The sequence below is a fragment of the Galeopterus variegatus genome, unplaced genomic scaffold (genome assembly GCF_000696425.1).
Source record: "Galeopterus variegatus unplaced genomic scaffold, G_variegatus-3.0.2 Scaffold5369, whole genome shotgun sequence".
NCBI classification, from domain to species: domain Eukaryota; kingdom Metazoa; phylum Chordata; class Mammalia; order Dermoptera; family Cynocephalidae; genus Galeopterus; species Galeopterus variegatus.
Genome location: NW_007731480.1, coordinates 124,514 through 137,331, shown reverse-complemented (window position 1 = coordinate 137,331; position 12,818 = coordinate 124,514). Strand labels below are relative to the sequence as shown.

Here is a 12,818-nt window from a genome sequence, read left to right as displayed (position 1 = left end):
CAATGGTTCCCCATTCTTTCCTTAGCAACCATTGCAGAGTCACAAGGAGAAACGCAACTTTCTTTTGTTAGAAAACCAAGTGGCATGGGCCGGCCTGGTGGCGCCCTGCTACAGTGCGCCACTTGGGAGCGCAGCGGCGCTCCCGCCGAGGGTTCGGATCCCACATACAGACCGGCCGCTCACTGGCTGAGTGAGGTGCGGGCGCAACACCGAGGGTTGCAATCCCGTTGCCGGTCCCGGTCCGGTACGGGCGCGACACTGAGGGTTGAGATCCGTTGCCGGACACGAAAAAAGACAAAAAGGAAAAAAAAAAAAAAGAAAACCAAGTGGCATTTGCTTTTTTTTTTGTCTTTTTTCGTGTCCGGCAACGGATCGCAACCCTCAGTGTCGCGCCCGTACCGGACCAGGACCGGCAACGGGATTGCAACCCTCGGTGTTGCACCCGCACCTCGCTCAGCCAGTGAGCGGGAACCGGTCTGTATGTGGGATCCGAACCCTCGGCAGGAGCGCCGCCACACTCCCAAGCGGTGCACTGTAGCAGTGCGCCACCAGGCCGGCCCATGCCACTTGGTTTTCTAACAAAAGAAATTTGTGTTTCTCCTTGTGACTCTGCAATGGTTGCTAAGGAAAGAATGGGGAACCATTGTCATGCTGCCATTTTAAACCTGGAAGTCTGAGGATCTTTTTAATGTTTTTATCAACAGAATGATATGACAACTGTACGACTACGATGGGGAGATATACTTATGCCATTGCTTAAAAAATACAAACTAAACATCACATGGGGTGATCAAGATCTATTGAATATCATGTTTTTTCATAATCCAGGTAATCATTTAAATTCCTTTTATTCTTTGCATTTGTAAAAAAAAAAAAAAGGCAGTATTTAGTCAAAAAGAAAGAAATACATTTATTTGATTTTGGCTTATATTAATGGTTATCATTATGTTGAAGACAGTAAAACTTTTCTTGAATGTTGATTTAGTTGGAAGAGATCTAAATGCCAAACATATTTTTTACTGTTTAAAATTTTATCCTCTAAGAGCTGTATTTTTAAACTAAACTTTCTGCAAAGTGTTAATTCTATGGAATTAGGAGTATCTGTTTCATTGTTTGGTCTTTCTTCACATAGAAAGCCTTTATGTTTTTCCGTGTCAATGGAATTATCGACCGGATCATTGTATATATGGAAGCAATTGCCAAGAAGCAGAAGAAGAAGGAATCTTTATTCTTCATGGGAACAGAGGTGTTTACCATGATGATAAGCAACCAGCATTTAGAGCTGTTTATGAAGCACTGAGAAATGTAAGATATGCCTTTTTAAAAATGTTTTTTTAAAAAAATACTTTCAAGCTTAGGGAGAGATTGCAAGAGCAGTACAAAGAATTTCCTTTACTCATGTTCGCCAGTTATTAACATTTTGCCCTGTTTGCTTTGTCATTGGTTCTCTATTTTATACATTGTATTTTCAGAACCATTTGACTATAAGTTACATACATCATGCTCTTTTACTCCTAAGAACTTGTGTGTTTTTACTAAGAATAAGGACATTCTCTTATTAACCACAGTACAGATATCAGGCTCAGAAAATTTAATAATGATATAATACTTTAATCTGTCATCTGTGTCTTTTCTTTGATCTAGAACAATTTCTCAGTCTTTGTCTTTTATGACACTGGCATTTTTGGGGAATAGAGCCCGTTCACCCTTTTAAAATTAGAATATTCTTCATTTTGGCTTGTCTGATATTTCCTTATGATTAGGTTCAGGATATACACTCCTGCTCTTTTGTCCTTCTTGGGGAGTTACAGTCACCTTTGTCTGTCTGCCACTCATTGGTGGTGATGATTTTGATCACTCAGTCAAAATGTTTTTCAGTTTCTCTGCAGTGTAGTTATTTGTCCTCTTGTAAGGAGTCTATGGGGAGAATCATTAAAATCATGTAAATACTCTGTTTCTCATCAAAATTTTCCTGCTAGATTTAGCATCCATTTTTGGTTCTTGCTCAAACCAGTCTTTACTATGATAGTTGCAAAGTGATGATTTTTCAACTCTAGCACTCTTTCCGCATAATACCATTTGACACTCGGCATCCTACTGTAATGAAGAGTCCTCACTTTTTGCTCATTTGTTGATCTGTATTTAATCAGTGTGAACTCTTTGGTACTTTTATCCCCAGTGATTTATAATACATTCTTCCCTTCTTATTATGTTGATACTGGTACTTCTTATGCCCTTTTGACCTATAAGATTTATCTTATATTTTTGCTGCCCTAACTCTGAAATTTGCCATTTTTCAAAGGAGTACTGGTTTCCTTTAGTAGGCTCTGGATATTAGCCATGTTTATTGCCACAAAGGCGTTTTTACTTCTAAGCCCTTTCAGGGATAGAGCTAAGAAATGTAAACACGCACGTGTGCACGCACGCACACACACACACACACGTGAAATCATGTGTTCACACTGATGCCTCCAATTCCAGCCTATTCCTGAGTGGCTCTCCTTGCCTTCTCCAACTATGTTTTATCTCCCTTCTACACACACACACACGTGAAATCATGTGTTCACACTGATGCCTCTAATTCCAGCCTATTCCTGAGTGGCTCTCCTTGCCTTCTCCAACTATGTTTTATCTCCCTTCTTGTACATTTAAAATCCTGACACTTAACATTAAGACATTTCCACATTTACTTACTCCTACAATACATTTAAGATCATTTCAGGAATGCTCCATTTACTACTATTACCTCCACTCCCCTCTGTCTAAAAAACCAACCTACTAAAGAGCGTTCAGGATTTGTTTCCAGTCCTCCCTCTTCCTCTTCCCTGTCGCTAGACAAGGGTGTGTACTCACTTCATACTGTGTTCAGAAGGTACTAGGATTAGTTCTGTTTTTTTCTCCTTTGTTGGAACTTTTGAATGTATTTTATTTTATTTTTTAATTTATTTTTTACATTCACTCAAATATCTACATACATGACTACAGAAAATACATGCACCTGTGTTGTGTGTGGGTGTGTTTTGAAACAAAGGGCATGATGTTGAGCACAGTATTCTTTACATTCTTTTTTTCCTCCATTTTAGTGTGGTTATTTTATTCATTTGAAATACGATTGGGTCCATTTGTTTTAGTGCACTTTTAGTTTTAAGATTTTCTTTTTTTATCCCTGTTGATATAATTTTAGTTTTTTGGTATGTGGAATATTACTATACTTCAAAAAGTCCGAACTGTGTATGGATTTACTCAGATATTACTACTTCTTCCCCTATCCCTTCCACTCCAACTCTCCAAACCCCTAACCCCCCAATCCCATAGGTTACCAACTTCATTATTTTCTGGTTTGTCCTTTATGTGTTTCTTTTTGTAAGATGAGCAGCTCATATGTGTTTTATAATTTCATTTTTCTTACACAAAAGGTAGGATACTGTATATATTCATTTGTTCTTTGCTTTTTTTCATTTAAAAAATTCTGGAAATCCATGCATTGTATAGATATCTTTCTGATCCTTTATTTTTTATTTTTTTTATTTTTGGCAGCTGGCCAGTTTAGGGATCCTATCCAATATTTTGAATTATAAATAAAGCAGCAATGCATAGTCTTGCCCTGTGTATATTTGTATTGTTGGGAGGTGAAATTCCTGGAAGTGGGATAATTGAATAGAAGATATTGCCTAATTTCCTTTCATCGGAATTTTTTGCATTCCTGCCAACAATTGATGAGACAGCCTGTTCCCCACATGCTCAGTCTTTTTTTCCTCCATTTTAGTGTGGTTATTTTATTCATTTGAAATACGATTGGGTCCATTTGTTTTAGTACACTTTTAGTTTTAAGATTTTCTTTTTTTATCCCTGTTGATATAATTTTAGTTTTTTGGTANTTTACTTCTAAGCCCTTTCAGGGATAGAGCTAAGAAATGTAAACACGCACGTGTGCACGCACACACACACACACACGTGAAATCATGTGTTCACACTGATGCCTCTAATTCCAGCCTATTCCTGAGTGGCTCTCCTTGCCTTCTCCAACTATGTTTTATCTCCCTTCTTGTACATTTAAAATCCTGACACTTAACATTAAGACATTTCCACATTTACTTACTCCTACAATACATTTAAGATCATTTCAGGAATGCTCCATTTACTACTATTACCTCCACTCCCCTCTGTCTAAAAAACCAACCTACTAAAGAGCGTTCAGGATTTGTTTCCAGTCCTCCCTCTTCCTCTTCCCTGTCGCTAGACAAGGGTGTGTACTCACTTCATACTGTGTTCAGAAGGTACTAGGATTAGTTCTGTTTTTTTCTCCTTTGTTGGAACTTTTGAATGTATTTTATTTTATTTTTTAATTTATTTTTTACATTCACTCAAATATCTACATACATGACTACAGAAAATACATGCACCTGTGTTGTGTGTGGGTGTGTTTTGAAACAAAGGGCATGATGTTGAGCACAGTATTCTTTACAGTCTTTTTTTCCTCCATTTTAGTGTGGTTATTTTATTCATTTGAAATACGATTGGGTCCATTTGTTTTAGTACACTTTTAGTTTTAAGATTTTCTTTTTTTATCCCTGTTGATATAATTTTAGTTTTTTGGTATGTGGAATATTACTATACTTCAAAAAGTCCGAACTGTGTATGGATTTACTCAGATATTACTACTTCTTCCCCTATCCCTTCCACTCCAACTCTCCAAACCCCTAACCCCCCAATCCCATAGGTTACCAACTTCATTATTTTCTGGTTTGTCCTTTATGTGTTTCTTTTTGTAAGATGAGCAGCTCATATGTGTTTTATAATTTCATTTTTCTTACACAAAAGGTAGGATACTGTATATATTCATTTGTTCTTTGCTTTTTTTCATTTAAAAAATTCTGGAAATCCATGCATTGTATAGATATCTTTCTGATCCTTTATTTTTTATTTTTTTTATTTTTGGCAGCTGGCCAGTTTAGGGATCCTATCCAATATTTTGAATTATAAATAAAGCAGCAATGCATAGTCTTGCCCTGTGTATATTTGTATTGTTGGGAGGTGAAATTCCTGGAAGTGGGATAATTGAATAGAAGATATTGCCTAATTTCCTTTCATCGGAATTTTTTGCATTCCTGCCAACAATTGATGAGACAGCCTGTTCCCCACATGCTCATCAACAGAGTGTATTATCAAGCTTTTAAAATTTTGTCATTCTGATGGGTGAAAAATAGAATCTTTGTGTGTTTTTAATTTGCATTTCTCTTATAATTTGCGTTTCTCTTTTAAATATATAAAAACCATTTTTATATCTTTTTGGGGAGTGATTTTCTTACAAGTTTTTTAAAATCTATTCTTCTGTAGGTTTTTAAAAAACACTTTATTGAGACATAGCTTATACACCACAAAGTTCACCTATTTCAAATTATAAATCAATGGTTGTTAGCATATTTACAGAGTTGTGCAACCATTACTATGGGTGAGTTTTGACTTTCTTTCCCCTCTATAATATTAGGGATATTAGTCCTTTATCTGTGATATATACTGTGATTTTCTTTCAGTTTGACTTTGCTTATGGCATTTTATGCCTTTCAGAGTTTGTTTAAAAATTGCTTTGTAGGGCCGGCCCGGTGGCACACTGGATAAGTGCGCTGCTTGGGAAGCGCGGCGGCGCTCCCGCCCGAGGATTCGGATCCCACATACAGACCGGTTCCCGCTCACTGGCTGAGCGAGGCGCGGGAGCAACACCGAGGGTTGCAATCCCGTTGCCAGTCCCCGGTCCGGTGCGGGGGCAACACTGAGGGTTGCGATCCGTTGCCGGACACGGAAAAAGACAAAAAGACAAAAAGACAAAAAAAAAAAAAATTGCTTTGTAATCAAGTTTACCAAGTCTTTTTTTTTTAAGTCATAATTAGAAAGCTTTTTTTCTAGGTGCACTCAAGTTATAGAACAGGTTATAGAATTCTTTGTAATCAAGTTTACCAAGTCTTTTTTTTTAAAGTCATAATTAGAAAGCTTTTTTTCTAGGTGCACTCAAGTTATAGAACAGGTTATAGAATTCACTCAAATAATGTTTCATTTATTACATTCAGACTTTGCTTGGTTTGTAATTTACTCTTTTGTATTGGGTGAGGAATGGATATTATTTGATACTTTTACGAACGGTTATCCTCTTGTTTCAGCACCATTATTTAAAAGTCTATATTTAATCCAAAGATCTGAGAAACTGACTTTATCATATACTGAAATTCCATTTATAATTTCTGGATTTTCTATTTTGTTCCATTGGTCAGTCTGTCTGTGCACTAACTTTACACTATTTTAATTATAAGGCCTTTGTTCTAGGTTTATTATCTAGTAAGGCTACTCCCTCTTCATGGCGTGTGCTTTTCAGGGTTTTCCTAGCTATTACGTATTTATTTTCCCACAAGTATCGACTTGTTTAACTATATAAAAAAGCTTGTTGGTATTTTTATTGGGAGCATATTAACTTCATATATAACTGAGGAACTGCTGACATGATGATGTTGAGACATTCTAACCAAGAATAAGGGCTGTTTTTCCAGGAATGTTTTATAGTCTTCTTTATAGGTTTTGAACATATCCTAAGTTTATGCTTTTTTATCTTTTTTGTACTTTTGTAAATGGGGTTTTCTCTTTTAAGCATTTGCTTTATAATGAGTTTTTTAAAAAAATTATTCTGCTCCATGTCCTACTCTTTCCCCAGATATCTGTTCTCTCTTTTCTTCCCGTTCTTACAGTCCCCCTTTTCGTAATTAAGGTGGATTGACGAGGGGAGATGATTATACTTCATATACCTCTAGATGGATGCATGAACCAGGTCTCTGTAAATATGTTAGGCACCAACAGTTGGGGCAGATCCAAAGGAGGCTTGGATTTATGCTGTTACTTAATGAGCTGTATCATTATCCATGTCAGCTAATTCACTGCTACCTAGGGAGAAGTCTATGCGACAACTCACCTCTCACACAGATGTGTTATCTGCTGTGCCAGACTGTGCTTAATCTTATGTGGTTGTGAAAACAAAACATATATAAATAGTAGGAGTAGTAGTTTAGTTTCAGGGTGGGGGTCAGGAGAAGAGCTGATGAGACCCCTATTTGCTACGTTCTCATTATTTGCTAATGACTGAAAACCTCTGGTCTAGTGTAGCCTCACTGATAGAATAAAAACACTTAATCATAATTGATAGTGACAAACTTTACTTAGAACAGTGAAAGAATGAAACAGTTTTTCCTTGAAGGGCCAGGGAAGGCCTCATTGAAGAGAAGGTATTTGAAGTAGGCTCTGAAGAGTAAGAGTTTGCCAGATGAGCGGGGTAGTCTAGGCCAAGAACTGCCTGAGTAGAAGGTTTAGAAAAAAAGATTCATGGAGAGGTTATGTGTTGAGCTATTCAGCCTGACTGTAGTGATGGATGAAGGTAGGCAGAGGCTGGGATGAAGATGGACATGGACTTGGTATGCTATGTTACGGGGGTGATCGCTGTGATAAGGAACCTGAAGTTTTCTCCCTGAAATCAGTGTTTCTTAAACTTGGTAGACAAAGTACTAATAGCATTGAAGGCTAGTTTTAGTGTATTATTTGCTAAGTTTTTTGTCCCATAAACTTGATAGATAAGTTTTCTTAAAAAATCAGTTTATCATGATAAGAATACAGTCACTGAAGAATTATAAAATTGTGTTGATGTTCATTTTAATGTAGCAGGCCTTGTACGCCTTCAGAAATTAATACTGTATTTTAATAATGCTTTATTATGGGTTGTCAGAAGGTGGTGAAAATGAAGAAAAGTACTTTTGGGATTTTGAGACTTTGCAGGATAGAAAAGAAATGCATTCCTATAAAAATGTGATTTCTTTATTTCCTTTGAGCGTTTAGAAAGATCTATTGTTAAAAGAATTAAATTTCTCTAGTTTTATTTGATCTTTCTTTGGTTTATAAATATGTACCTTTAAAAATCTGAGTAATAGTGTTAAGTTGATTAATTACACTTGATTTTTAAAAAATAAATCTTATTTTTAAAATGATTTCAAATACTGAATTAAAGATTTTTTGTGTTTGTTTTGGGTCTGTGTTAACTACAGCTTATATCTATCCATTTTTCAACTTAAACTTAATCAGTCTTTTATGGTGCTCTTGGTTAGTGTTTTTAATCTTCCCTTATATATAATTCAGTGAGAAGTGTAATTTTTTAAAGAATTGCATTAGGCCCAGGGTATTTATGCAAGTTTCAGACAGAAGCTTAGTTATAACCATGGAATGCAATGAACAGTATGAATTATAAAGGATGTGAGCTATCTTTAAAATCTGCCAGGAAATCAATTTTTACAGTCCATACATTCTTGTTAAATATTAGTTGTTGAGTAAATGAAAATATTGAGTTTAAAAATTGCAAATTCAAAATGGGAATAAAACATTTTATGGCTCTATAAGGTGCTTTCTGCTTCATGTATTTCATTCTGAATTATTATAGTTCTTGGTGTTTCTGTGTTGACTTTAGTTTACTTCACACCCTGCTTATATTTGCATAACTATCTCTGCAAAGGAGAGTCTTGAATGTTTTCCTTCCCACAGTACCTCTTTGTATGTAGTCGACACTCAGGATTTCTTGGATTGAACTGCCATTCTGCTATACTTTTCAAACATGTTCAGTTCTTTGAAAGTGCCTCAGATTGCCTAATTGTGGTCATGATAGTCTCACTATTTGTTTCCTGCCTTTCAACTGACAGTCATATGTAGAAAGCATGACCTTCCTAAAAATTTGTGTACTGGGTACTTGCCAGTGAAAAAGAGGGAATGATTAATTGTGTTGGTAAAAGCTTCTCAGAGAAGCTGACATTTGAATTGAGCTGTAAGGATGAGTACAAGGCAGAGAAGGAAAGGTGAGGACGCGTCAGGCGCAGCAGACAGTAGGGAAAGAAGCCTGGGGTCAGGTTAGGGCATATGTGGAAAGGGACACCCAGATGCAGGTTAGGTTCTGCACAGTTCTGGACGCTGCAGATTATGTGAATGGCAGAATGTAGTGTCTTTAGGTTATATTTATATAGTGGAAGTTTTGGTACTTTATCATCTTCTCCCTGAAAGGTCAAATTGTTTGTGACATGTGGTGGGCTGAAAGAAGTCTAATTCTTGAGACACAGCTTTTATTTTAGAAAATTTTCACCAAAAGGCCTTTTTTCCCCCCTTAGTGAAGAAGAAAAATTTTTTAACCGCAGGCACTGGGATTTAAATCATAGGAAAATGAATGAATGGAATCTCAAGTACTGTGTAGTCCTGGGAATCAGCAGTCTTCCTCGAAATCTTAAATGCCTTTACAGTGTTTTCATTTTATTGTCATTGTATAGTCAGAAAAGATCAGAATTTGGGCTTCCTGTTATTATCCACCTCTCAACCAGTTGTTCAAGCATGTGTTTTGTACATGTTGAAATGTTCGTTGACAGTATCACTTGATGAAGTTTACCTTTTTCAACCTGGCTGCCACTTTTAACCCCAAACAAATTTAGACATGTCTATATACAGTACAGCACTTTCCCCAGTTTTCCACTTTTCATTGAGCTTCATCCAACAGGATTTTTGAAACTGCCTTAGGATGGTTTCATTTGCTTATTTGGATAAGCAGTGCTGTGGGGTGGTGAAGTGCTTAGACTTTTGGAGCTAGGCTACTGGGGCAGAATCCTGGTTAAGCCATTTACTAGATTTGTAACTGTGGGAATTCTCTCTTCCTGCCTTAGCTGTTTCATGGTAAAATGGAGATAATAATATTACCTATTATAAAGTTATTGTGAGGCTCAAAATGCATTAATACCTAAAAGCTATTTGAATCGCATCTAGAATGTAGGAAGCACTCTATGTCCTACTGCTACTTTCATTACATTGTTCCTAGCTTAAGCTTCCCCTCCTTTTTTTATCTTCAAAATAATTTTCGATCTTTATCTTCAGTATTGTGATTGATTTTTAAAAATTACTTGAGGAGTGATTCATGTGGTCAGTGGTCACAATTTTCTTGCTCAAGAGATACCAGGATTTATAATCTCTTTGCATCTCTACACTGATAAAATCCTTATTATAAATAAGAATCTAAGTTCATCCTGTTCTCCTTAGATTTTTCATACAGACTCACACTAATTGTGCTTGGGTTGGTGCTTTCATTTCTTCTCCCTCAGCACACTAGTGAACCTCAGGGATAACTTCAGGACACTTGCAGCCTTAAGGGACTTCAGGTTCTGTATTTCCTTGTAATTTTGCATTTTTTTATTGACTTCAGACTTTTATGTAAAATGTTCTATTTTCAAGCCCCATCTATCTTTCTAATTGAAAATATATCTACTTGAAAAATACTAAATCACAAAATATACCTGGTTGAAAATACTAATATCACAAATTATTTCCACTCAACTACTACTACAGTATTTTCCAAAATATATTCCTTGGGATATTAATATATTTTATAGTAAAAAAAGACTCTGGTCAAAAATATATTTTGGAACTGGGCTTAGCAACATGTAACAGATGTTTCTGTTTTACTTTTTAGACTTTTTCATGTGCCAATCTCAATCCCCATGAAGAGAGTACAATATTTAGCATTTCTCAGATGTATTTATCCTTGGGATCCTTGTGTGCAGTTAGGGTTTTTTGGGAAATGCTGCATTCCTCCCACCCCATGTCTCTATCTCATTCCTTTCCAGTTCAGCCTCAATGGTATTACCAGAGTGATTTTGGAAGGTGGGGTGGGGGTGGGGTGCATGGTAAGGCCCTTTTAAAAAAAACTAGTTCAGTTTTTATTAGTTTCTCCTAGGTACCTGCAGAGCTTTTGTACGTTTTCTTACACCAGTATCTCTGGGTCTTCTCAACCCTTGAACATGTTCTTCCCTTGGCTTGGAATGCGCTGCCCCCATTACCCCTTCTCTGAAAAGCTTTCCCTGATTCTCCATAGATTTACCATGACTGTCACCCTTCTCTAATGTGAGATCATAGTTCTATTTAATTCATTGAAAATATTTGAGCAAATACTTTTTGAGAGACATTAAATGGAGGTTGTTAATATTAAGGAGAAGTTGTTTGGAAAATAATTAAATTTATATGTGTATCTTTACCTTTTTATTTTCTTTCTCTAGTGTTCTTTTGAAGATGACAGTATCCATTCCTTATTAAAACCTTTAGAACTGGAACTACAAAAGACAGTGCATACATACTGTGGGAAGAGTTACAAAATATTTGTCAAACAACTAACAAAAAGCATAAGAGACCGTTATGACAGACCACCAAAGGAAAGGTGATTCTTGATGATTGATAAATCAAGTGGATGAAAACAACAAAGTATAAGAGGATAAGTGTGAAGGAATAGTCTTGGATGAAGTATTCAGGAAGGAATTATTCATCTCCAGAATAATTTTTTTCCTGAGGAAGTTAAATGAGTAGTATATTTATATAATGAAGAATAACCTCGATCTCCAACAAGAAGACATTTTTGATCTTTGATGTTTTGTAATGTTACTTGCTGTCATTCCAGTATTGATGAAAACATTATCAAATGGTTGTAGCCTGCAGACTTCTGTTGACTGTTACTCTCAAATGAGTAAGAATGGTAGGGTGTATGGATGGAGAAAATGTACCTCATACACAGTGGAAACACTCACACTGTGAGTATAGCAATAATTTTATGTGAGCACTAACCTCACTTTAAATGTGTGAGAAAAAAGTTGTTTACAGGAGCAGAAAAGGTTCTGTTTCTAAAGAAATGTGATGTAAACATTGACAATCTATGTGTGCCTTTATACATTTCATCTCTGTTTTAAAATATTTTTGTGACAATCATGTTTAAAATATTTTTAGATTGTAAGCTGCATGTTAAAAATCGAGCTATATAAAAAGAGAGGAAAAATAGTTTCGGGTTTTAGTCTGTGTATATGTTTGTGAGAGTGAGGAGAGGGGAGAGAGAGAAAAAAAAAAGTAGTGTTTTCGTTTTGTGAGTGTTAAACTGTCTTACCAAAACTTAGGTATAAGATTGTTAAACAAATCTTTGGGGATTTTTTTTTTTTTTATCACTTTAAATGAAAATTTTCAGCTTTACTGGGCATTCTGGAAGCAATGTAGTGTTTTCGTTTTGTGAGTGTTAAACTGTCTTACCAAAACTTAGGTATAAGATTGTTAAACAAATCTTTGGGGATTTTTTTTTTTTTTTTTATCACTTTAAATGAAAATTTTCAGCTTTACTGGGCATTCTGGAAGCAAATAAATTATGTTGATAATAAAGTGAGAACCTTAATTGTATACTAATATAATGGTGGAAAATGTGATGGACCAAAATGCATAAGCTGTATACATACTGCAATCAGTAGTTGTAGTTACAATGAAGTAGAAAGAAAGTGGTCCTCTTAAACATTTCTTCTACCTCAAAATGACCTTGCAAGATATTTTCAAAGCAAATGAATAGAACCTTACTTTATGTAAGTTAGACAACTTTGGTGGATGACTTGGTTTATAAGAAGGTTGTTACATCTGACTATGGAAAAAGTGGTTTTGATTGGTTTAATGTGCATATCTTCCTTTTTTGAACATCACTTAAGACAGTTAATTTTTTTAAATCTTGAAGATGAGAAAAATATTACTTCTCTTGTGTTCTTCATCTGCTATCTTAGATTCTGAGTACTTAGCATGTACTGTGCTAGGGCACACATCGTTTTACCAAGTGCAATGTGGTTATCTTCTTTTTCTCTCTTTGATATTTTAATGCTTAAATAGAGAAGGAAAATCATGAAGGAAAAATATCACTCCTGTGAAAATTGTGGCAATTGGCTTTGTGAAGATAGAATGGCCTCTGCGGAGAC

The 12,818-nt window shown here is 35.7% G+C and overlaps 1 protein-coding gene across 1 annotated transcript in view; it reads left to right on the top strand.

Annotated features, from left to right (window-relative positions):
* Positions 1–12,020, top strand: part of GXYLT1 (glucoside xylosyltransferase 1) — a 28,257-nt gene extending 16,237 nt beyond the window's left edge. The window contains exons 4-6 of the mRNA XM_008589314.1: positions 705–828; positions 1,133–1,305; positions 11,106–12,020. Coding sequence (XP_008587536.1) covers positions 705–828; positions 1,133–1,305; positions 11,106–11,267 — 459 coding nt within the window. The 3' untranslated portion in view covers positions 11,268–12,020. The remainder of the gene's footprint in view (positions 1–704; positions 829–1,132; positions 1,306–11,105) is intronic.
* Positions 12,021–12,818: the final 798 nt, after the last annotated feature.